We start from the raw sequence: 25949 nt of genomic DNA, 5'->3' as shown, positions 1-25949 counted from the left end.
GTATCACATTTTAGTTAAATAAAGTCACCTGTAATTGCGATAAATATATCTCAAGGCTTCGTGGCTCACCTCATCATATGATAACATGATAGTAATGCTTTCCAAACTCGTCTCCTAGCTAGTTTTTTCAGCTTTGACGTACAGAAAACACTCGAAGATTCAACTACATAACAGTGGAAGATATTTGCAGATATCTCAGGTCCACAAACCTGTGCAAAAGAGTTTTTTTCTTTTCTTTTCTTTTTTACACCTGTGTTTTACCCCGACTGTTTCTGTTAATATGCGTTTAAAAACATAAATGGAAAAGTTGACTTCTTGCATCCTGAAATGAAACATGAAAAAAAAAGACCCTCTTTGATCAAATTAAATCTCTGACAAATTCGTTTATTAACCCGTTTATTTTGAAGGCTGACCTGTTTGCGGTCTCGTGTATGAGTGGTATTGTGACAGATGGGGAAGAGGTGGAGTTGAAAGACAGCATCCACTTCATTCAGCTGTTAATTCACTGTGTGCCAAGGCAGCCTGCGTACCTTGATACATCGACTTTGTTTAGCTGTTTTTGTACTGATTCTTTTCCCCTCTATCCTTGGATATAAATGACTGATTGCCAAATGGGTAAGACTTGGTTTAGTTGCCTTTTTATTACTGATTTTAATATGTATTTATTTAGTTCATATTTACAGAGAACGGGATCGTTTAAATTATTGATATTTAAATGTAGGTGTGATTTTCAGAGACTGTCACTGGATATTTAAAATTAAAAGGCTCTTTCATGCAATTTACCTTCATAATTGTCTTTTAGTATACTCCTGATGTGTGATACTCTTATTATAAAGACGCTTGACCTTATGACATGAATTGGATCTTAAAAAGTTACCCAGCTGTTTTATAGGGAAGCTTCAAGTTTCACACTGTCATGTTTCTAACTAAACAGCTGTAATTTGAAGACAAATCATTAGAAATAAATACTGCTATTACTGGTGCAAACCTTCAATGCATGCTGAGAATAGCTGGTGGAACGTTTTAGTGATGGTTGTACACTTCAGCATATACCACTTCTCACTGTTTAACCTTGTGGTCATACATTGTGGGTCTTAGCAGCTGAAATGGGGAAGAGACTCACATTCACATGCACGTCACCGACTGTAACATTAAAAAGGAAGTTGCAAAGATGCCTAAACTACTTAAAAACGTAACTTAAAGTCAGCGGTTATTTTTCAGATTGGTAATTCGGTATCTAAATTACCTAAACAAAGGCTCCAATGATTTAAGCCTGTCAGCTTTGTTGCACAAGATGTGTAAAGGAAGGGTGGGGAAGTGGAAGCGCTGTGGTCACATCATTAACAGCAAACAACATATCTCTACAGGAAGTATTGGCAGTTAGCAGTCTTTTAGCTTTAAATATTCTAAAAAATATTTATTTTCTCAAAGGATCAATGTAAAAAAAAAAAAAAAAGGTCAGTATGGCCTGAATGCTGCTGAGGAACCAGAGTGCATACACTTTGCTTTGCTTATCATAACATCTCATCATCTATGCTGATGATAAAAATATGTTGCTTTGCTGTTGTTGTTGTTTTTTTAAAGTTACGTCTCTTCATTTTCTAAAATCTAAAGAACAGGTGTTTAATTTTGTCTTTATCCATGTAAAACACAAATACAGAGAAAATTAAATGGAATTTGCCGAGAGAGGATGTTGGGTAAACCACCAAATGGTATGACGCTTTCGTTAATGATTCATTTTTAAGCCAAACAGGAGGTCAGTGCTGTATTAAGATGATGCAACTTCGGTGAGCTGCAATGGAGCTGCTTTGCAAACTGACACTGCTACAAATAAAGCCACAAAGACAAAATTCAAAGTGCACAAAGAATTAAAAAAATAAATAAATTGCGCCTTACTAAAAATTGACCTTACCTTGATATTAACACTGGCCCTTGAATATGTGAAGGCGGGTGACACTGGCTATCATTAGACATGTTTCTACAGCAGAGAGTTGTGAGTTGGCATGAACATTTATAGAAATGGTAAGAGTAATGGTGCCTCTTTTTTGTTTCTGAGGCTTTGCAGTAATGTTTCAATTATGCTCAGTTGTGGGCGTAGGAAAAGGGCTGTTCAGTCCCAAGAGGACCCTCGTACAGTTGTGACTGTGAGAAAGTATAACCCCCGCCTAAGCTGGCCACAGCTTCTTCATGTTTCTGTCACATTCAAGTTTGTAACATGGAACAGGAGTGAGGCAAATGAATGTGGTTGTTGATTTGCTGTTTATTACGTGTGTTTATATGGCAAACTGATAGCCATGTTTGAGTTTAAAACTGATCAGTACTGATCCATACCCAGAGGTATTTGAAAGACAGTCAGAAGCAGCTGTTTCCAGTGGAGGCGCCTTTTTTCTCCTCCAGAGCCTGGTTTGGAAATTCTCCTACAGGTGCAGACAAAGCGCAAAAGTGTGGGGGCTGCTCTAAAAGGGGCCCTCAAGTTTCCCCAGTGGAAAACAGTCTATCACTACAATGTGAAGATGAAGGAAACTCTGGGTCATTAAGATAACTAACCCCTGTGACGCAATGACCACATGCAACTGATAATTGAATCTAAAATCATAATACGGTAAAATATTATCTATAACCGAGCAAATTTCCAAATACTATTTTCTTCCTTAGAATTAATGATCATTAAAAAAAAACACAAGTCATGCTATGGCTCTGTTTCTGTTTAATGGAATGGAAATATGAGAAAACTCATCATGGATTTGCGAGTGTCTCTGTTTTCGAGAAAAATATTCACAGTACTGTTTTGTGGTGACAGAAATCATTCATGAAAAAACCACAGCACCTGTCTCACATATCTTCCAGAGAAGCCATCTTCCCTGTGTTGTGGTTGTTTTTAAATATACTCCGCATTTTCAATATGCAAATTATCATTCAAATTATTCAAGAACAGCTCCGTTCTGCACATTTGTTTTACAGTAGATATTGTTGTATTTGAAGAACTTGTTGTTGGAATTGCTGGAATTATATTGTTCCACTGTATGTTTAGTTTCCTCAGATTTTACACCAGAAGAGAAGATGGAGATCAAAACCATCAAGACATATAAAAAAGACCTTCTAGATGATATCCAGGTAACCTGTATACATATACCAGGCATGTCCAAGGTCCAGTCCAGGGGCCAATAACAGCCCTAGGGCAGATTTTATATGGCCCCTCGCTCCCACCACCACAGACAGAATTAATAAAGTGTCATTTGTCTTTTCACCTCATGGTAGCAGCACCAGTTTCAAATGAACCTGAGATGCATCTTCAGCAGATCTTTATGTTATTTTACTCCATGTGTAAATGAAAAGCAGGTTAATTTTGAACACCTGATCACCATAACAACAATTCTTGCATTATTAAAAAAATAAAATGTGAAAAAAGAAGCATAATGTTTCAAAAAAAAAAAAGGTGAGAAGGATTGGGGCCCCTGGGTGATCTTCCATCAATATGGCACTCTTATAAAAAAAAGTTTATACAATCATTGCACTTATTTTTGTGTTTTCGTGTTTTTCACGTTTTTTTAAACAATATAAAATACTTTTCTTTCTCTCTGTCTTTTCCAGAAGTTAAAAATGGAGATAGACAATGTGATGGCAGAAATACTCAGTTTTGAGTCTGCAGAAGAAAAGTAAGTAGACTCTTTTTGTTTTTTTTGTGCAAAATGGGAAAAACCCTACACCTGCATCATGCACGGAGGTTTCTTTGTCGTGTATTTAGAACACCTACACAATGCCACTGACAAAAAACATGTAAATGTCTTACATGACTCAGTGACACAGTGCCTTTCAAACAAGTTTCTCTTCTTCCAATGATTACTAACACTTGAAAAGAGTTTTCCACTTATAACATATTGATTAGCTATTTTTTTTGATGAGAAAACAGTTTTTTGTTTCACAGTTGTGGGCAAAATTATGCAACACTTCCCCCCTAATTACAATCACTGATCCAAACTAGGCTGATAGTCAATAGAATGAGATGCATGAAACCTGTTGCAACCAATGAGTCTCGGATGTATATATTGCATCAAATGTGCCATATTGTGCAACTTCCAAAAAAATAATTATGGACTAATGATGTTAATTTTACAGTACTGTGCAAAAGGCTTGAGGCAGGTGTAATTTAGTCATATTTTGCTTCCAAAGAGCCAAACTTTTGCAGTGGTTCTCCGAGCTTTCTGAAGTCTTTTAAAGTTTTTCATTAGAAATTGGCTGCTTTTTCACTTATTCTCTGTCCTGTCCCATCAACAGCATGGCATATCTCAATTCAATTCAGTTCAATTCTATTCTATTCTATCTTTAAAGTGCAAAATCACAACAACTGTTTTATATTGTAAGGTAAAGACCATAAGATGATACAAAGAGAACCCCAACAATCAGGGAACCTTCTATGAGCAAGCACTTGGCAACAGTGTGAAGGAAAAATTCCCTTTTAACAGGAATAAATCTCTGGAAGAACCAGGCTCAGGGAGGGGCGGCCATCTGTCACGATCTCGGCATGGCATGCATCATATCCTTAAAGCAATTTGAGGAAACTGAAAAAGTCGAGGAAAAAAGAGGAAGTTGAGGCCTGAAAGACAATCTACAGCAGATGACAGTACTGTCATGTCCTTAAGAAATAGGAAAAAAACAACACAACTGACACATCGACTACACCGACTATCTACTCTTTGGTGAAGCTGCTTCAGAAATGGTCTCTGTGGAGGCGTGTCTGTCAAGAAGTCATTCTTAAGGAAGGGAGACTAGGAGAAAAGACCTGGACTGAAAATCAGTGAAAACAGGTCATGGTCATGGTTAAAGTTTGAATGTCAGTATGTATGCGGGAAATAAGAAAGGAGGCACAACAATGAGTCTCTACGGCTATAGTGGAGGCTCTGACCTGGTTTAGGACTGCATTTCAGACAGGGGTGACGGATTCTTTTCAAAACTGCAGGAATTATGAATGCAGAAAAGTATTGTCAGGTTTTGATCCACCATGCAATACCATCTGGAAAGTGTATTATCCCAACAAACTGACAGTGCAGTAAAACAAACCTGGATAGACAAAATATACAATGAAGCACTATCATTCATGAATTGGCCTCCACTGAGGCTGGACCTCAACATTATTAAAGCAGTTTGGGATCATCTTGATAAAGAATGGAAAAAAAGACAGCCAACATTCAAATGTCCTTCAAGAAGGCTACACATGCAATCCTGTGCAGTTGTTTTGCACCGAGCATGTGTGCAAAGAAAATGAAAAAGAACAAGTGTAAGACTTTTGTCCACGACTGACATTTTTCTCATTATTGTTGATTTTTCAGCAAAGCAATAGAGAAAAACAAACAATTTGCAAATGGGAAGAAGAAATTCAACATGGACCCTAAAAAGGTAAGCTGGATCAACATACTCGACAAGGAATAACCATTTGTTATGAAGAATTAAAAAACAAACAAACAAAAAAGCCTTTTTGCATTTCGCTGTCTGAGCTTTTGCAGCTGAGCACCTTCCTCCAGCACAGCAGCTTGTATTAACTTTCATGTGTGTCATACTGAAGGGGCCGCCGTGTCTGTGAACAGAACAGACACCCTGGCCCACACCAGAGTTTCTGTGGTTTTGCTTGGAGGTCAAAGTTATGACTGCTGTGCGTGCAAATGTTTGCAACTACTGATACAATGAATAATTCTTGTCATGGTTTACTTTCTTTTTTGTTTAGCTTAACTTTACTACAACTTAATATAACTTGACACACTTATATAACAGTGTTCCACTTTGAACCATAGGCAGTCTAAAGTAATATAAACATGACAATCAATGTGTAATCAACGTTGGATTACACAGAAGAGAATTAAGGCAGCATGTAGCTGCATGCAGGCAATAACTAAATGCTAAACATTGTTTTCCTCTTCAAGCACAGTATCGAGGAGAAAGAGGAAGAGATAACTGAATTTAAGGAATTAGGATTACAGATGCTGTGAACTTGCTGTGTTTTACCAGCATGAGATGAGATCATTGTGAAAGTAGCACACATTAGCCACAGCAGGCAGCGCATGTGTTCCTGTGCATATTTTAAGTGCTATGTCAGAAGCTAAAAATTCTCCTTACCTGTTAGAGCCCAAATGTGAACTTCTGTGAAATGATCTGCTTGCTTGCAGGGAATCAACTACTTGTTGGAGATTAAGCTGCTGGATGGAAGTGCTCAATCCATCGCTGAGTTTCTCTACAAGGAAGAAGGACTCAACAAGACAGCCATTGGAGAATTCCTTGGAGAAAGGTGAGTGAGGCCAGGGAGTGTGCAGACGGCAGTAGAAGGGAGGCAATGAGGATGGGAGTGAAGGAAATGAAAAGGTGTAGAATCAGAGCGTGAGGAGGCTAAAACAGAGGATAAGTTAGGATAGGTCTTGTATGGAAAAGGTGAAAACTTTTCTTTTGTTTCATGCCTTTTCCCTCACACTCCGCCCCACAGGGAAGAACTCCACCTTCAGACCCTGAAGGCTTTTGTGGAGCTGCACGAGTTCTCCGACCTCAACCTGGTCCAGGCTCTCAGGTCAGCCCCTCTTCATCTGCTGTGTCATAAACACAATTTTTCTTCATGATCATTTTACAAGGATGTTTGCATACACATATGTAATAGTATAATGGATAACACCAATAGGAACCTGACTAAATGTAGACTTGCAGACTTGACCTTTTAACTGCTAAACAAAGACAAAAGGCCATAGAAGGGCATAATTGAAGTTTAAATGTACCTACATTGTAATATTTGCACTTATTTATGAGCAAAAACAGAGAAAAAGAGTAATATGTAATCAGAAAGTCTTTCCACAGTCACTAAACTGTAACTGTTATCAGACAAGCAGCTATATATAACTTGTTCACAGTGTGGACAGGCCCAATGTTCACTCAGAGGTATCAGGAGCAGTAAAATTACTCCAAACCTTTTGCTACAGAGACAGGCAGATTTAGATTGCAAATGACGACGGTGGTATGGAGGAAAAAAAGTATTCCAAAAATATTTGTAAAATTTTGATTTCCAAAGAAAAGGGTATTGATCAAAAATGTTAAGATTGTGTAGCAAATTAAAATGTCCTTTATCCAAAACAAAAAAAATGTATAAGGTTAGTCATCCTGGTGATAAATACTCAGGATGGAAACAGTTATTTACTGTTGTTTATTATGCTTCCAGGCATTTTGAGAAGTCAAAAAGAAAATCTACCTAATGTTGCACAGTAACAGTGATGTCATCGGGGTTATCCTGTCTGGTTATCCCTCCTTTCCTTGACCTTGTTAGGATCAAGTAAAATTCACCTTGAAAAGGAACTGACAAATAATTTTAAAACAAAAAGTAAAGGAGAAATAAGAACCACGGTGCTTAGAGTCTCACCCTTTCATTTTACAGCAGCTATTTCTGACACAGGTCCGCTCTAAACCACATTGTTCTAAAGATACAATACATCTGAAATGAGTTCTTACTGTGTTATTTGCAGGGCACAGACACATGGAGAAGCCAGTGAATGACTTGATTCCTTTAGTTATTTGATCTACTTCAATGCCTGACTGTATAAAGGCACCCATGACACAAACTTAACTGACATGTAAAATGAACCTAAAAAGAGGACATAACCAATGCAAATGTGAAACTATATTTTCATACAGCTATTTTGATGGAGAGCACTTCTCTGAACTCATGTAACGAGCCCTTCCCATATGGCCACAACTCATAATGACCAAACTTGGCAAAATTAGAGTATATTAATAACTTTCCCTGATGACCAAGCAATTCCAACCCAAGTGTTGAAGATGAAATTTGTCAGAATTTCACAAGCAGAACAGCCAAACTTGATTCTCACATTAAATGTAACATTTCCTGTCCTTGTATGCTGATGTTAACATGCTGTATAGATGACTCCACCACAGGTCACACTGACCGATCTGCTGTTAATCAGTCCTTCAGCACAAAAAGCAGCTATAAAGTCCAGACTTTGAGACTTGCTACAGACAGACAGTGCGTCTCCTGTCTACTTGCTGATAAACAGCTTCACGTGTATTGTTAACATACTGAGGTGTTCTGCCTTTGCGGTGTGTATGTGACAGACAGTTTCTGTGGAGTTTCCGTCTGCCTGGTGAAGCTCAGAAGATTGACCGTATGATGGAGGCCTTCGCCACCCGCTACTGCGACTGCAACCTCGATGTCTTCCAGTCAACTGGTGGGCTTCAATATGCATTCTATATTCATACTTCCTGTTTGAGACTGTGTGTGAGAGAGCGGAGGTTTTTTTTTTTTAATTACCACACCATCTTTGTATTTTTGATATTCACGTCTTCCTTTCTACTTTTTTTTGTGCTTTCTCCTTGTCACTAATTCTGTATTTCTCTATTCAGTACCAAAAATGCATATGTGAAACACTGGTTCAGGCTTCCTCTTATTCTTTGTGTGCGTGTGCATCTTCCTCTTAACCCCAGACACGTGCTACATCCTGTCTTTTGCCATCATCATGTTGAACACGAGCCTTCACAACCCCAACGTGAAGGACAAAACCACTCTGGAGCGTTTCATCTCCATGAACAGAGGCATCAACAATGGAGAGGACCTACCCAATGATCTGCTGTCGGTGAGAACCTCTCAAAAACACAATCACAGCGCCCACGTAGACGCCAAGAAGCAATTACCTAAATGGACACACAGCTAACATTTTAGCCTCTGCATACATTCACCACACATTTTCAGCTCCCTAGTGATGTAAAAGAAACGGCTAGCTCATATTGTGAATAATAAGAGGAAGGTGAACAAGAAGAGATTGTGTTAAAAGTTTTTTTTTAAGTCATTGACTGGTAAACGTCAAAATGAAACAGAAGCTAACAATAATATTATTTATTACAGTATTTGTAACAAAAAGTAAAACCACACAGTTCCTTTCCTCCTCGAGAAAGTAATACCTGTATTTCATAGTCGCCACTAATGTGGAACTGAAACACACACAGACATGAAAACATCCAGGTTCTCTCATGCCAATCTTCCACCCACAGGTCAGTCGAGGCCGTCAGCGGGTTACAGGAGGCTCAGGATCATATTTTATATTCACCTGCAATTCATTTAATGGTTGCATTTCATTTCACTCTCTCTACGCACAGAAACTGTACGAGAGCATACGCAACGAGCCCTTCAAAATCCCAGAGGACGATGGGAATGATCTGACTCACACCTTCTTCAACCCCGACAGAGAAGGATGGCTCCTCAAACTTGGTAAAATCCCACCCAGAAAACATGCTTAAACAGTGGACTTTTTTTTATGTTAAGCGTGCTTTGCCCTGCTGTGTGGCATCACATCTTAGTAATTTGCTACACAAACAGGAAAGTACAGAGGAAGCACGGAGAGAATGACCCAATACTGGAAGATTCTCATGTGTGCTTGCACGTAAGTGACATAATATCCCCAACCAACAGCCCACATTTTTGTTGTCTCTCTATTTTAGGAGGTCGAGTTAAGACGTGGAAGAGGCGATGGTTCATTCTGACAGACAACTGCCTCTACTACTTCGAGTACACCACTGTAAGGCCTCTGTCAAACTCATCATGCTGTCACTGTATATTTGTCCTTCTCTAGCTGTTGCTAAGCTCTTTTGATGAATCAGGTGAATGGCATCATAGGTGGTAGGGTTTAATCAGTTTTTTTTTACATATCACTGACATCGAAGTTGTAGTTATGAAAACCTAACTGGAACGTAACCATAGAGACGGTTGTGCTGAAAACGCCCATGTTTTATTACGTGTCTTTTTTTTCTTGCCTAATGTTACAGATAAAAATGACACATTAATGTCTTTAACCTTTGAAGATTGACCAAATTCTCAGTGAGTTACGTGGTGTTACTCAGGCTTTGAAAACCAAAATGTGATGTTATTTCCGGTAAAAGTGTCACTTAATAATCTTATATCAGGTATCTATCCCTATCTTTTCTGCTTCCCTTTTTTTCTGACATTGGTAACATTTTTTTTATTCTCATCTCTACATTTTTTTTTGTTTTTTTACCCACCTGACTCATCAATAAATGTCTTTTGGATCTGCCTGTAGGATAAAGAGCCCCGAGGCATCATCCCCCTGGAGAATCTCTGTGTTAGAGAAGTGCATTACCCTCGTAAACCGGTAAGATCTTGTCAGCTGTTCAAGCAGAACACAAACACATTCTGCAAGTTGATAAACTGATAGTTTCTAAGAGTGACTTTCATGTTGATGGTCTTGCATCGTGTAGTACTGTCTGGAGCTGTACAACCCCAACAGTCGAGGGCAGAAGATCAAAGCATGTAAGACAGAGACGGATGGCAGGGTGGTGGAGGGGAAACACCAGTCCTACACAATCTGTGCCTCCAGCGCAGAAGAGAGAGATTCCTGGATTGAGGCCATCAGGTCAGACCACACACACACACACACACACACACACACACACACACACACACACACACACACACACACACACACACTTACACGCACTTCTTTCAATTAGGTCAATGAAGCTTAATATGCTATTCACGCCGGATGTTCACAAAACAGTCAGTCTTATCTCATTATTTGCTAACAAAGTTGTTGATAAAACACACATTTGGTTCCTGGTTATTTAGAGGCAGCGCTGCAAGTACAACACAAGCACACGAAGGATTAGTATCAATGCTGTGCAATACTGCGAAGTTTTGTTATTGATCTGACACCAAGTATCTAGAGAGCCACTATTGCCGATACTAAGAGCAACACTGAAGGCAAGTTGTGTAGGCAAGAGGAGTGCAGTATGACTTATGAGATGAATCATCACCAATTTCTGAACTGAACACATTTTAACGACCAATAAGGTCACTGTGATTTTTAATTCTCATAATAATTAAGATAAGAAATCACACTTTTTCAGCTTTTCATGTTTTCATGTAGGCTGTAAATAAAATAGATTTGAGAGTCAACATTAAAAGTTTCAGACAGTTTTCATAGCACTTTGTTAAAATGTCTCAATATTAAGCATTTGTAAGGTGTAAGTAAGATATTAGCAAGTGCTTAATTCGTCATTTATATATCTTTACTCCTCCTTAGTATGTCATTACAGATTTGTTTATTTATCCATGTGTTATTGTTACACCATGTAACTATGTACAGCTATTATTCCCAGTAATAATCATAATCATTACTCATAGTAATAAAGCTATATTCATAAATGGCATACTAAAGAGGAACAATGATGTATAACTGATGTATTAAGCACTTGCTTATACCTCAATAACGCTAAATAGACATTATTATAAAGTTCTGCTGGTATTTGGATCAGTCTCCCACTCTAACCACTAGTACTTGGTTGCAGTCATGCTTGTTGCTGACTCTTCTTTTAGCTATATTTTGGTTTTCAGCAGTTTCAGAGAGAGTCTCTCTAATGGAAGATGCATGTCTTTGTTCACTAGTGCCAGCGTTTTATGTCTGACTCATGTAGCTTTAGTTTGAAATCAGCACCCTGGTGCATTTTGGAACAGCAGCATTAGCACTGAGGACACTGCTTTAAACCAATGAAACAATAAACTTCTGCCTATACCAGGATTAATCCGAATGCCTATGGAAAATATGTTCTTCAATAAGCCAAGAGCAATACATAGTTATGTATTGTTATTTAACTGTATATTGTTATATAAGCTTTTGTTAACCTCCTTATAAGCTAATGTCAGCCTTTTTTCTATCTTCAAATAGGGCAAGTATCACCAAGGATCCGTTCTACGACTTGGTCTCAGTCCGTAAGAAAAAGGTGATACACCAAACTCCCCAGGACTCAGGAGAGCAGGATCCGACCTCGTGAATGTTCAGCTCACTCCACCGTGCACTGTGGATTGTAATTTCTTTTGAAAATCATTTTAACCACCCTGCAACAAAAGGGCAATGGAGGCTTCAGAAACACACTGACGGTGGTGGTTTAGACTAAAAAAGAGACTTCCCTTTCCACTTCTCCTTTCATAGACTGAGAAACACAGTGTCAGGGGTGAAAAAATGACTCATTTGTGTTGTTCATGGCATCAGCACGGCGGGCAAAGGAGCGCTTGGCAACAAATTCTCTGGGCCCACACGAGGAGATATCTCGGTTTAGGTTAACACATTTGACAGTGTGTGTGTTTACTGCACTTGTTTTCCTCTCTGCAGTGAGAAGATGATTCTTTTGGTTTGATTTTCACCTAACCAAGTATCTCAGCTAAGGAAGAAAAATTAAACATGTGATGTCTCAGCAGTTCCTTGAATGCTATTAAAAGGCGCGCGTAGGGCACAGCGTCTTACTCAGTTCTCATAGTGCTCAGAAGCGGACATTTATAGGGTGATTTTATTTCTCTCTGGTGGACAGCTTTAAGTTTTACTGCAAATCCATTGGTGGGTATGGTGTTATCTCAGTGACCTGTTGAAGTGTCTAGTTTGTACAGAATCATTTTCACGTATGTAAATATGTTTTTCAGTTGTTTGGATCTTATACAGTCACATCAAATGCATGTTAATATGTTTTTGTCATGTAAATTGAAAGGACAGTGCAATAGGAACATGCATTTTATATCCGCTTTGTAACAAATTTACTGTGTAAATTGAAATCATTTAACCATTCATTGTGTTTTGTGTCAGTCTGTATACTGCATATGTTTGATCACTGTAAGTACTTTATTTTTTATGCTCTCACGAAATGATTATTTAATAAAAAAAAAAGTGTTTATCGATGCGTTTGTATTAAAAAGGAGGATTTTGTTTTCATGCTTTGATCTTGACAGCTGTGTTTTCGGTTGAATACGCACTGAAACCATTCAGCCACACCTTACTTCCTCATATTTATTTTGTATGCTGATATGTTTGGTTTACATCCTTGGGTGAAGCACCTAAAACCACCTCTGTGGTTTGATGTGGCAGGCTTGTGTGTGTGAGAATTTTGTCAAAACCATCCTTTTTCATGGCCCAGATTTAAAAAAAAAATCATGAGGAACAAGCTTGATGATTCACAACCATAAAACTTGTAAATGACTCTCCTGTAACATGCAGCTATTCTATCAATTGTTTAGACTTTTTTCCTCTCAGCCATGCCTCTAACTTTGTCTCCAAACTGCTCAAGATGAGCTGTCCCTCTGATGTGCTCATTTCTAATCTAGTCCATCCTGGTCACTCCCAGCGAAGCTCTTTTACAGCTTCATTTCTTCCACCTCCAGCTTGGCTTCAGAGTGACCGACTCATCCTTGCTGCTATATTTCTTTCATAAATGACCCCTGACACTTGTCTCCACCCATTCCACCCTGCCTACACGCTCTTCTTCACCTATCTTGGGCACTGTCCATTGATTTGAATGGTCAACCCAATGCATTTAAACCTGTTCTCTTCATTACAGCTTCTCCTTGCAGCTTCACTGTTACACCAGGTCTTCTCACACACACATATTCTGTCTCACGTCTGCTGACTTTCATTTCTTTTTTCTGCACAGCATACAACCAGGTTCGCTCTGGGGTGGCTGTAGCTCAGGAAGTAAAGCAGGTCATCTGCTAATAGTACCCCTGGCTGCTCCAGTATGCATGTCAAAGCATCCTTGTGCAAGATACTGAAAGTTGCTCTCTGATGCATTCATCAGAGTATGAATATGCATGAATGTTAGACAGCCAGAACTTAAGCATATGAAAAAGTGGGTGAATAAGGCATGTTGTATAAAGTGCTTTGAGTATTAAGGTGTTATATAAAAATTTACCATTCCACCTGCTCCCTACGCTCACTTTCAGATCACAGCATCGTCTGTGAGCATCATAGTCCAGAGTAAAACTGGAAACAATTCAGATTAGTACTTAAAACTTATCATTAAAAGCTAACATATAGATTATACCTATAGAATGTGGAAATGTTTATTATGTTTACAACATAATATTATTTGTGTTGTACTCATATGCTTAAACCAACAGGTGCATTTTGACTTCATAGCCAAGGCTTCGGTTCACAGTGCAGGCTAAGTAATGACAGGAATGAATTTTGGTGTGATTATGATCATTAGTTTGTCTTTAATTCTGATCATTAATGATAGCAGAAAACTCAACAATTAATGGTTACTGCTTCATCAGTAATTGAGATAACATGATGAATATACAGAACGTCATATTTACACTTGTTGTTATGGTTATGATAACGTGCATCCCTTCAATCTTTGTATTGAGTAAATCAAACATTTATGTTTACATCAAACTATGAACATCAGCCTCGTGCTCAAGGCAAAATGCACAAAAGCAGTACTCTAAATCTGCACACCTGAATGGACTGAAGTGTCTAAATGTCTGTTGAAAACAAATAAACACGAAGGGCTTTAAAGGAAGCATGAATATGCAAGTGACAGGAAACAATGTATTTTCATCCTTGTGCACTGGCAACACAAAGTGTGTGAGAACACCTCTTCCTGCTGCAGCCTTGACTTCCTGTTTTACTGCTTTTAGTGTTACACCAACCATCAACCCTCCCACCCCCAGCCCGAGCCTAACCTCCCTCACACTACCCTCAACTCAGCCCCGAGTTTGTCATCAGGCCTGTGGTTCCTCTTTTTCTTTCCGAGTGGTTAGCAAACGCTAACCGATAAGAGAACCAGAGGGAGAAGCAATGGCGGCACCCAGCGGACGGTTTATGTAATACAGTCACTAGTTTTTGCCCCTCATCCTAACCCTGTAGCAAGTGTATCATATTTTGTAGATGACTTTTTGTGAGTTTTTCAAACTTCTGCATCATTTATAAGTCATAAACTGCAACAACAGCAATAATTTATGGATGTATATGGATATATGTATACAAAATTAAAAATAAATTGCAGATGTAGCAAAAATATTGTATGGAAATGTTTTTATTTTTTTCAAAAGGCTCAATAAACACTCATTTTTCTGCATTTGCAAAAAAATAAAAAACAATTTTCTGGCAATTATTTCACGGTTGAGACTTTGAAAGGACAAATTATAGACTAGTACCTGCGCATCACCACTAGAGGGAGCTGCACTCAAATTTATGCCTGTTCAGAGACTTTTACTTATGAACATTTTTATGCTTTTTCTGTATTGCTGCAATTTGTTTTTACATGACAATTTCCTCACTTCTAGAACTGAATAAAAGGCAATATTTATTATAGAGTTGCAACATGAAACAAAAAGTATGTAAGTAGTATAATATTTAAACTGTAATCCGGGCCTAAACTCATTCACTGTCTAATAATATCCTGCTTTGGGCTGACCATGAGTGGCTATCAATCTGAACTGTGGCCTGCATTGTGAAGCAGGATTTCATAGGTTCAGTGTCCATCCTGGGTTTTCTGTACTATGAAAACGCTTCTCTTCTTATTGGGGTATACTGCCATAGTAACCTAACCTAACTTGCAGCTGGATTAGAGCTTATTACAGCTATGAAATCACCGCTTTCTGACCAATTTATTCCATATCCATTCCTGGAAGATCCTGTGGAGCGTCTGTGCATGGACTGTAGGAGTGTCTGAAGTTTTTCCGTTTCCCCAAAACGCAGTAAGAAATATAGATTATTAAACAAAACTTTATTCCTTGGGGGTTTTTTGATTGTTTTTTGTTGGCTGCAAACATTTTCACAACTATTTTACTGTGCTTCCTATTTGTAGTGGACGCTGCATGTAGTCAAAGTCTGAGTTTGACTTCTGATTTTATATTTATTTATTCAGACTAACCTAATGAGAGCTGTGATACTTGTATGTTAACTCACACTGGTGCCAGTTTTCCTTCCTTGATTCAAACAGGCTAAACTTTATTAATACTGCAGCTCTCTTCCACTCACACTGAACTATTTCAAGCACACAAACGTCCATACAGAACATTTAATACTGAACTACTGCACACAGCTTTTCATTTAACACATGATCACACTGCTGCTTTGTCTGTAGCAGCTGTGCTGCTTTGAGCCTCTATCATGTGCTTAACTGTGTTGCCATTACTTATCCATCTGATTGGTGAGATGCTGTCAGCACCAACACCTTCATGCAAACGTTCATGTGAAAGCATATCTTGGTTACTGATTTAAGGGTAAGTGGATGTAATGGAAAGACACCATGGTTATGCTAAACTCGCTTCGTAGTGCATGGCTGAGGTGAATGTGTGTGGTTAAGAGTGACAAATAGCCCCACATCTGGTGGGATTTAAATTTCCCGCTGTGTTACATTTGGAATGTAAAGACAACTTTTGACAGCTTAGATGATTTCTTTCACTCTTTGACAGACAGGCTTCTCACGTTGATCCACCTTAAAACTGTACATTCAGTGTCCAGAAGAGAAGAACCTGGAAGCTAACAGTGTTCAAAGCAAAACACGATGAAAGTGCTCATAACAAAATCTCTTATTAACCCAATCTGCATTCTAACATATCATATAAAACTTAAAACGCATTTATTGTACATTTGGCACCAAACAACAAAATGATTTTATCTTGTCTCTCTGTGAGACGCTGGGTAAAATTCTTCAGCACAATCAAACGTGATGTTAATGTTCATGTGACTAAAGTCATTTTGTCTTCTGTGGAGATGGGCAGCTTCAGCTCACTTTACACTTTCCTTTATGTTGACTTTTTAAACCTGTCAGGAAAAAGAAAATAGAGAAATGATTACATTACCCTCAACCTCTTCACATCACTCAGGTTAGATTACAGGTTATAATTCATTGGATTAAAATGTGTTCATTGCAGATTAAATCTTCATATACAAGCTAATATTCGTGACTTACTCATATTGTCATGTGAGGCATTGGCAGTTTGCTGAGACATTGACTTCCGTCCCAGTCTAGACGGCTTCTTACTAACTTTGGATGGAGATGACACAACCACTTCGCAGTTATCCTCATTCTCCTCATCCTGTTTAGTTTCTGGGGGTACAGGTTCTGTGTTAACAGGAAGTTTATTCTGAGATTTCCTCTTAAAAAGTCTCTGCCTTAGTGTGGGACGGCTTTTTATGTCTGACTTGACTCCATTTGTCCTCTTGAAGCTTTCGCCTGGGGATTCTGCCGGCAGCGGACTCAATCGATCCATCTTCTCGCTGCTGGCCAACCGTGGGCTCCCCGAATCTGCCTCCTCGGGAACCTCAGCCAGACCTGAACCCCTCTTGGGTTCGCGCAGAGATCCTGTTGGACGGGGAGTATCCCCAAACGCTAGTGCGTATTTAGGGTTGTAATATTTGTGTGCTGGGACCTGGATTTCATTATTCCGTGAATCCCCTAAGCTAACCTGGAAGCGGGATGTGGTTGCTGCTAATGGCGGGCGTTTGGTACTCGGTTTAGAGCGAACTGTGGAGGCCACCTGGGCAGCAGGAGGGCTGACGTGAAACTCTTTGTAGAGGTTCATTTTCTCAGAGATGGCATACAGCTCACGGAAGTCCCGGTCAAAGAAGTCGACTGGCTGTCCCGTCATCACAGTGATCATGTTTCGGTCCATGCGAGACGTGCACCAGGAGAAGCTGGGAGGACACAGCATTAACAGTTAGGAACGAGCATATTCTCTATGGAAAATCTTCGTGTCTCTAGCACAGTAAGCAGGTATCAAACAGACTACAACCACATTCCTATGGCTTTGATCATCATTTTTCTGATTAAAAGCATTAGCAGTATCATTAGCATGCTACCAGAACAAAGTTAGTTGATGACCTTTTTTGTCCAGGTTAAAATATTTAAACAACCGCTAAATGTACTCCCCTAAAATGAGGTCACCCATGCTAGCATAACAAGCTGCCTATAGAGATCATCTACAAAAGTCCAAACACAAACAGAATAATTAATGTCTCAATCCTACACAGAATTTAGCAGAGCTATTGATGGAGGCTGTCATAAAACGAAAGCTACATTTTGTACTCAGGCTAGAAAAGACCAGCCTGAACAATAGCACAGCAGATAATCTACAGAGGCATGAATCACAGCTCAAAGACAGACAAGTTAGGTTGGCTGGCTGGATAGATAGATAGATAGATAGATAGATAGATAGATAGATAGATAGATAGATAGATAGATAGATAGATAGATAGATAGATAGATAGATAGATAGATGTGTGTGTGTGTGTGTGTGTGTGTGTGTGTGTGTGTGTGTGTATACACAATCAAAAGTAAATCAACCGTATTCAGATAAGTGGATAAACACCTGCTTATCCACTTATCTAGCTGCATGTCTCTTCTGACCAGATCGCGCTACACTTGGTGCTTTGTTAGACTTTAATGCAGTACGACATGACTCAGTGCACGTCATGGCACAATGAAGCCACTAAAATGTTAAGCGTGCATGGTTACAAGAATGCTGCTACAACTGCCAATTAAGAGACACAAGCATGTCTTTACAGTAAGTCTTAAAATAGAATTAACACACAAATGGCATCAGAGTGATTATTGCTCTCTTAAAAGAGAAAGTGAAGAATTATATCCAAGAATGATGAAAGTATTCAGAGACAGTCTGAGTCTTTCACTCACATCATTTGACAAAAGGAACCCAAGTTATCAGTCTCTAATCTTATACACAGCGGCAGATAAAATTACTTAAACTCAGATTATTACGTTTAATGGAACATTTTGCACAATATTTCCTCCTCACCTGTAGGAACCGAACACAACTTTGTCCCCATCTACCAGCATGTATTTATTACAGAGTGAACCAGGCAGCCTGCCAAACGACAAATTGAAACCAGTTCCCTGAAGCGTTCTGGCTCTGATGTTCTGCAACGACACAGGGTCAGGATGAGGATGAGAACATAACCAACAATGTCAAGACGCAGGCAGTTTAACAATCTTTTTGATGGAAGCAGCACATAGTTTGATTTTTACAGCCATACTCTTAAAAATCAGTCCACCCAAACCTCCTACTGGCTGCCTACGAAATATGTGGCTCAGCAATCCTAGCAACTGATTCAATCGTCCAATCTTTAAGCAAGTCGTTTTACTACTTTTGACCAATCAAGTTTGATGGTCTTGGGCCACATCCAGATATACAATCAGCTGAAGAGGACAATTGAGCCACATCAGCTGAAAGTTAATTTTAAAACCACTGGGGAGTGACGATTTAGCCTTTTGTTAGCTTTTTAAATTTTATCTCCATTCATAATCACACAGTAATTATTGATCAGCACATGAAACCAGTTACGTCTTGAACGAAGTGCATTCTCGAGATAACTCCTGGCTACACCTGAACCCCAAAATCTCCTACAGCTAAATATGGAGGAGAAGGATACACTTGATTGCTCTATAATAGGTGTCCTTTCCAATTCTGTTACTGATTTTGTGTGAGTTCAAGACATAAGTGGAAACAATTAATAATTTAACTAATGGGACACTTCTATGTATGACTGCTTTAATACAGTGGTGAAAATAGCATGTCAGATTTGGTCATTTCATTACTAGGATGTGTGTTATTTTGTACCTGCGTTCACAAAGTTAACTATTTAATGACGGCACTGATGCACTTTAAAATTCTGCATCAGTGATGAAATCTGATTTTTCTGTGATGTCGCCATCATTTATATCAAAGTAAAGTGGGATTACAAGACTGCCCTTCCAGTTTAGGCAATATTTGACAACGGTTATTGGTTGTGACATGAATTATTGAGTTGAACCAAATTATTGAGTTAATTTATCCAGAAAAAAACAAGCAAAAAAAGCAACAATAGTGCTGTTACAAACAAACCAATAAAACAATCCATGACCCTCTGAATAACTGAACCTACACTAGAAGACGCAACTCTTTAAAATAAGCTCAGATTATGAGGTTATTATTTTTCTCTGCGTCGCTGATATACTGTCTAAAAGTATAGTCTTACCCGAAGGTGTTGTGAGCCAATCTGCAGCCTGGAGCACATGTCCAAGAAGTGCGGCACACCTTGCTGATCCAACAAAATGTAAACAGGCACCATGCGACGTGACGCTGCATCCATCAGGTCCTGTAGGATGTGGATGTCTGTGAGGATGTCCATTACTATGGCGATCACCTGCAGGAGAAATAAGCATTAGTATTTTATATCCAGCACCCGAAGGGCCTGAGTTCAATTCCAAGGCCGGCCGGCTGGGGCATTTCAGTGTGGAGATTGGTGGTTCTCCCTGTGACTGTGTGGAGTACTCTCCAAAGTATGTCAGGATAACTGATGATTCTAAATTGGCTATAGGAGTGAATGTGAGCATGAACATTTGTCTGTCTCTTTGTGTTATGGACTGCCACACGTTCTTTTAACCCCTTACAGCACTTTAAATTAATAACCCCTTGGCAGAAACAAAGGTGCACCAACAAGTCAGCAACACAGAGAGAAAAAAAAATGTTGCAACATTTGAGAAACCTGAATCTCAGCTTAAGTTCACTGTCAGCTACTCCTCCATGTTACCTCTCTATAGGAGGATGGGACAAAAATCAGTACATTGCTTGAGGGCAGAATGACTCCAACAAACCTAACAAAGGAACCATGAGGTGAAGCTAATCTGTCTAGCTGAAGCACTTTGCCACCTGTTAATACACCAACATTGAAGGCACTGCTGGGCCTTATGAAAGAGTCTTAGCTGCTAGTCCAATAAGAGTGGGGGAAGCCACTGTGTTATCCTCCGGCTGTGTTCCACTCAGACTGACAGATCACACAGATAAAATCTTGTAACAACAAAATAAGATCATCTGGGGAATTTAGGTCTGTCACTGACCCATAAAGCTCTTTCTGTTCTGTGAGTACGCTGGAATTAGTCGAGGAGGTACATCCTGGCAGAACACCTATCCTCTAAACCACCTTGTGACTAGTACAGAATCACAAAAGTCTTGTTCTTCAACACGTCCTGTCATGTTTGCCCACAGCGACAGAGTGCGCCTCAACTGGAAATAGTTTTAGAGACAAAACAAGCTGACCAGTGGATTTATTAATAGCACAATGTTTCTATGTTTCTCTAATGGTTTTCAAGCAACATTCAATGGTCACATGTTGTTGTTATGTGCCATGTTCATTATTGTGTCCATTAACATTTTACACTGAGGGCATTGGGGTTACTACTGCCTTGCAATTGTTTCAACTGATTCATTTGACATGATATAGAAAGCTTTTGGTTTACGTTGCCTGCAAAGGACTATGAAGACAGGACTAACTGTGTGTTTATTGTTGTTGTTGTTGTTGCGGGTGTGACAGTGAAATTCTTGGCAGCTTAATATTTACATACAGCCCACATAGTTTAGGCGACAAGCTGTAACTAGTTAGCATACTGTGCAGAGGGCATTATCTTCTCTGACAGGTCACAGCATGAACTGTTGACACAGTGACTTAATCTGACATTGTGCTTACAGATATATTCATATTCTTAAGGCTGAGCTAGGAATCAAAGTGAAAAAGACACTTAAGACAATTAATTGCTTTGTGCTCAACACAATTTGGAAATGTCTTTCTTAGGCTAAATTCCTATGATGCATCCTATGATGCATAAGGTGTTACCAAAAGGCCACCTAACATCTGCATAGCAATCATTAAAGTGTGTCTTTTTATGTAAAACAGCCAAAATACTGAAGTCTGTGTATGTGCAAGTATAATCACTGTGAGCTCCGGCTTCAGAGTGCTCAGTGTTTATCCAACCCTGACTTTTCTGTGCTTGTGAAAGGAGGAGCATGTAAACCTTCTTAAGTACATTAATAAATCATGCTCTCCCCATATACTCTTTAACAACAAAGAATACAAGGACCAGCCGTCTCTAAGCCGAGTTTCTCATATTGTGGATTAACAAAAACTCCAGTTGAAGATGGTGGAGGGTTGTGGGTAACTGGTTAGTAGCAAGCAGACTTGAACAGTGTTGCTGTCACACAGAGACAGAACAAACAGAAAAAAGGGACACATTACACAACACTCATAATTTTCTAGCAAAAATTGTTTTTTTTAGAGATGTTCTCGATGGTAGTTTCCCTAATAGGGCAGCTGTGGCTACAATGTAGCTTGCCACCACCAGTGTGTGAATGTGTGTGTGAATGGGTGAATGACTGAATGTAGTGTAAAGCGCTTTGGGGTCCTTAGATTTGCTGGTTTCCTCTTGTTTGTGTTAGTTCTTTTCACAATAAAAGTCCTTGACGTATTACACATTGTGATTGTTGTACATATCATGGTTTGCAGAAGTGTGTCGAAACACTTTAAAACTAATTTTAGGATTGCAATAAAGTTTTACCTTTGATCTCAGTTATCAATTAAATAATTACACCATGTACATTTCACATTTATATCGACGTGAACATGATATACAGAAAAAACAAACACAGGTTTCAGCCAATGACCTTGTGTCGGTGTGGGTCTCCAGGATACCACCAACTACAGATGACAGGGGACCTGCATGTGTTTATTCAGGTGTAACAATCCTGCCTTTACACCCTTCACCCTCTCCCGCCACATCACACAACCAACTCCCCCGTGCCAGCCCCTCACCCATCCTTTCTAACACCTGACCAACTCATGAGACCAGAAGGGCACCAGCCCTAAACTGTGCGTCTCCCTCTGGCCTCAAAGTCTGCACTGACCAGCTAGCCCCCATCTTTACACTGACCTTAAACAGATCCCTGGAGCTATATGCAGTCCCCTGCTGTTTCAAGCACTCCAGTCATCGCTGTCTCCAAGAAACCCCCTATAACTTGGTTAAATGCTGTAGAGCTGTCACCCTGGTGTTAACATACCTGCAGGACATCACAATCTGCAGAAGGTCAACTAGTGGAATCGACCTTCTGCAGTTTGCTTTCCAGTCAAACAGGTCAGTGGACAATACCATCAATGTAGGTCTACACTAGATCCTGCAAATCCTCGGTTGCAGACCCATCACACCCTGTACACAACCTGTTCCAACTCCTGCCCCCTTGTAGGTGCTACAGAACACTGTATACCAAAGCAACCAGACATCTGCGTGTATATTATACAATAGCCGTTATTCCATAATTTATTCAGCATATATGAATATGCCTGTGTCACGTTGCTGTTGTCTGCCCTGCCTGTTCTGTTTACACTGAGAGCAAGAAAAAAAGTGGAGCCTAATTTCTTGCATGTGTACACAAACGTGGCCATTAAACCCAATTCTGATTCTGCCTCTGAATAAATCAGTACAACATAATCCCTGTTGAGTCAGATTTATGAGAAAAACACATAAAGGCACCATACTAAACCACAAGTTTTATGTAAAGTCCACACAGCCCAAGGGAGGGCAAAAAACAAGACACGGTCCTTTCAAACATGAATGGACATGTTACGTGCAAGGCAGAGGTGGAGAGTATGGAAATGTTTATTATCTGACTGTTTCGTCGTCCTTGAAAAGCAAAGTCATGGAAAAAATGTATCTTTAAATCTGCAACAAATGTTCCTCTGTTAGACAGAAAAGGCCTGGTGTTTCCACTCATGGGCTCACTACAGAAAAATGCTGAGCCAACCTGAAAGCTCAACAGCAGAGATACAGGCTGAGACTTGAGGACAGTTAGGAATCAAACAACCTCCAGCACTTGTGTATGTTTTCATTTTTCTTTCATTCCATCAGAAAGAAAAATGAAAGAATCACTAAAACAAATAAAAACCAAAAACTAAATCACTGTTCACATGCAAACAAGTTAGTATCTGAAGAACTGGTTGGTCAACATGTGTTATCTTGAGTGTTATTTTTGCTTGTCTTTTTTATGTACTTTTTGCTCATGTACACCAATCCTAAAGCACCTACTGTTTAACTGTTTGTCTTCTTGATCTGCCAAGTTTGGAAAACACCCAAAGGTCTCGGTATGGCAAATTGTGAAAAGAGGGAGTGAACTACTAAACAATGTCTTACTTTATCAAATGAAAGAACAGTAGGCAGGGCAACCAGGAAACAAGGTAGTGTGTCATTCTGTTAAGAGCCAGAGATCCTGTTTTTACTACCTCCACTACCTGATCTGTACCCAGGAAGAAGGAAAGGGGTGTTGTGAAAAGGAAAGACCGGGAATTTCAAAGAAAAGCTGAGAAAAGTTGCACAAGTCACAAAACCCAGGGTGATTATGTGACATGTTCCTGCAGCCCTCCCTGACCCACTTTTAAAGAGAAATACTAAGGAAGCGAGTGCACAGCAAAGCCTGTCACTGCATTGTAGACTGAGCACGGAACAGATGACTCAGCGTAGATCCGGCACCCTATGAGTAAACATGACTATCACCAACTCACATTTAAAGACCCACTTCAAGCCTTTAGTTGCTATGTGAGGAGCTATTAATCACTCAAACTGGTGTTCCCCCCTCCCTGACCCCTGTGGAGCTAGATCTACGGGACACTGCAAAGAGCAGCAGCCTTGTAGTTTTATCACACTACAAAAAAAGAGCGTGGACAGTGGTTTCACATTTCTTTACCGGGCTTGAGTTTCATGATTCTGAGCCCTCATTTTAAATAAAAGCTTTAAAGTTTCCCACACAGAGCCTGTTTAACTAGAACAAATTCCTGCAGTCTATCTGATGAAAAACATACACAAGTGCTGGAGGTTGTTAGAGCACCCTGGATCCATTTGTTACACAGTTACTACCCACCTATGTTTGTGTATGTATTATTAATGTCAATTTTGCATTAGCTACTGCCAATCACAGCAAACAATCACCTGCACTATTCCCGCCCTCCACCTATTCTCAGTCTCATTTGGGTATTTTCGTATGATCATAGTTTGCAAGCCAAATTATCTTTTTAAAAGAAAAAACTAACTAAAAGAAAAAATAAATCATGTCTACAACCATAACCAAACTAGCCTTTTGAGCTCTGCATTCTGAACCTGCTTGCCTCTTTTTCCTTTTTCCAGATCTAAAACAGAACCAAAAAACTGACATCTCTCATAATTATACATTGCTCTTCGCTACATGTTCAATGTTCAAGTATTGATCAGCCCTGTGGCTTACCAAATTCTGGTATCTGATCGATACCAAAACTTGCAGCATTGGACACTCGTCTTCTAACAGGCAATTAATCTTTACCGACTAACTACCTATTAGCAGAAATGTGATTAATTGTCGTAAATGTACTCCACATTTTTAGTATTGCCCATGTTACTGGTTGTATTTAAAGTACTATCATAGACTGACATAAGACTATGATCGTTATGAATTTATAAGGATGCCCGTTATTAGCCATAAACTTTTAAACGGGTTGAATCGGACCCACACTCCTCACCTTGCTAGCCTCTTGGATGAGCCGTCGCACCACCTCCTTAATGTGCGGTCCGTTGTCTTTGGGCGGGTGTGTGTGCACAGAAACCCGGGTCACCCCTTTGAAATAAGCCCCGCTGGGCCACCCGATATCCAGCGGCGGCACCTCTGTGTCCGACATCTGGGGCCAGTAGGTGGAGTGGACCCCTGAATCCGCATCGGTGCCGGTGGCGCCCTGCTCCGACCCGGAGGTGGATGCCTTGCTGTCATCCCCTGAGTCGTACGGTCTGAAAGTGTTCGTTAATAGCTTGACTTCCCTGGCAGACAGAAAGTCCTTCATATTGTCCTCTTTAAGTCTTGTTTTGAAGGCGCCATCGCCCTCCTTCAGCAGCAGTTCTACAGCGGTTCGCTGCTCTTCACTATAGTAAAACTCCGGCTTGGTCTCCGGGACTTTGACTCCTATGCGCCCGTCCTCCATCACTGTGAGCTGGGATTCGGCCATGGTGGCTTTCGCGGTTAGCACCAATAAAGGTCAGAAGCTTTCTTAACCCCGAGCAGGGTTTGCTGAGTGACACCTACATACAGGTAGACTACAATAAAACTGGGAAACTTTTCTCACCTGACCGGAATTCTCACCGAGATTGAGCCGAGACTTTGGACTCTTCACTTGCCATTGGAATGATGAAGACGACGCACTGCAATGGGCGTTAACGTCTGTGAAAACCTTTGTGTAACTTTCGTTTTGGAATTTTCATTGTGGAGGCCCAAATCATGCCAAAACACATCCAGAGAGTCTTAGAAATGAATATGATTAATAATATACATTTTTAAATTTAAAAGT

General features: G+C 39.7%; 2 protein-coding genes across 2 annotated transcripts; one reads left to right on the top strand and one right to left on the bottom strand.

Moving 5' to 3' along the window:
* The first annotated feature begins 446 nt into the window (after positions 1 to 446).
* On the top strand, positions 447 to 12711 carry LOC147327221 (cytohesin-4-like). Its single transcript, XM_086294867.1, has 13 exons — positions 447 to 615; positions 3032 to 3114; positions 3592 to 3656; positions 5328 to 5394; positions 6159 to 6277; positions 6470 to 6550; positions 8098 to 8210; positions 8467 to 8615; positions 9136 to 9247; positions 9478 to 9554; positions 10074 to 10145; positions 10252 to 10406; positions 11718 to 12711. The coding sequence occupies exons 1-13, from the start codon at positions 597 to 599 to the stop codon at positions 11821 to 11823; spliced, it is 1218 nt and encodes a 405-aa protein (XP_086150993.1). The 5' UTR covers positions 447 to 596; the 3' UTR covers positions 11824 to 12711.
* A 2150-nt stretch (positions 12712 to 14861) lies between these two features.
* Positions 14862 to 25769, bottom strand: LOC147327220 (protein FAM83F-like). Its single transcript, XM_086294866.1, has 5 exons — positions 25134 to 25769; positions 19800 to 19967; positions 18581 to 18702; positions 16738 to 17462; positions 14862 to 16589 (listed from the first exon to the last, which is right to left on the bottom strand). Exons 1-5 carry the CDS (start codon positions 25608 to 25610, stop codon positions 16549 to 16551), a joined length of 1533 nt encoding a protein of 510 aa, XP_086150992.1. The 5' UTR covers positions 25611 to 25769; the 3' UTR covers positions 14862 to 16548.
* Positions 25770 to 25949: the final 180 nt, after the last annotated feature.

This window comes from Aulonocara sp. 'chitande type north' Nkhata Bay, linkage group LG6 (genome assembly GCF_057382095.1).
Source record: "Aulonocara sp. 'chitande type north' Nkhata Bay isolate Kocher_YH1m ecotype deep benthic linkage group LG6, A_spYH_male_GT1.1, whole genome shotgun sequence".
Lineage (NCBI taxonomy): Eukaryota > Metazoa > Chordata > Actinopteri > Cichliformes > Cichlidae > Aulonocara > Aulonocara sp. 'chitande type north' Nkhata Bay.
The sequence above is the reverse complement of the archived record's forward strand: the minus strand, read 5'-3'. Positions and strand labels throughout refer to the sequence as shown.

Excerpts from the sequence above, each read along its gene's own strand:
- LOC147327221 (XM_086294867.1), top strand. Across the intron at positions 3,115-3,591 it reads ACCTTCTAGATGATATCCAG|AAGTTAAAAATGGAGATAGA; the intron begins GTAACCTGTATA and ends TGTCTTTTCCAG. Across the intron at positions 10,146-10,251 it reads TGCATTACCCTCGTAAACCG|TACTGTCTGGAGCTGTACAA; the intron begins GTAAGATCTTGT and ends TGCATCGTGTAG.
- LOC147327220 (XM_086294866.1), bottom strand. The coding sequence starts at position 25,610 with ATGGCCGAATCCCAGCTCACAGTGATGGAGGACGGGCGCATAGGAGTC. Across the intron at positions 19,968-25,133 it reads TCATCCAAGAGGCTAGCAAG|GTGATCGCCATAGTAATGGA; the intron begins GTGAGGAGTGTG and ends TTTCTCCTGCAG. Across the intron at positions 16,590-16,737 it reads TGCCTCACATGACAATATGA|GTTTAAAAAGTCAACATAAA; the intron begins GTAAGTCACGAA and ends TTTTCCTGACAG.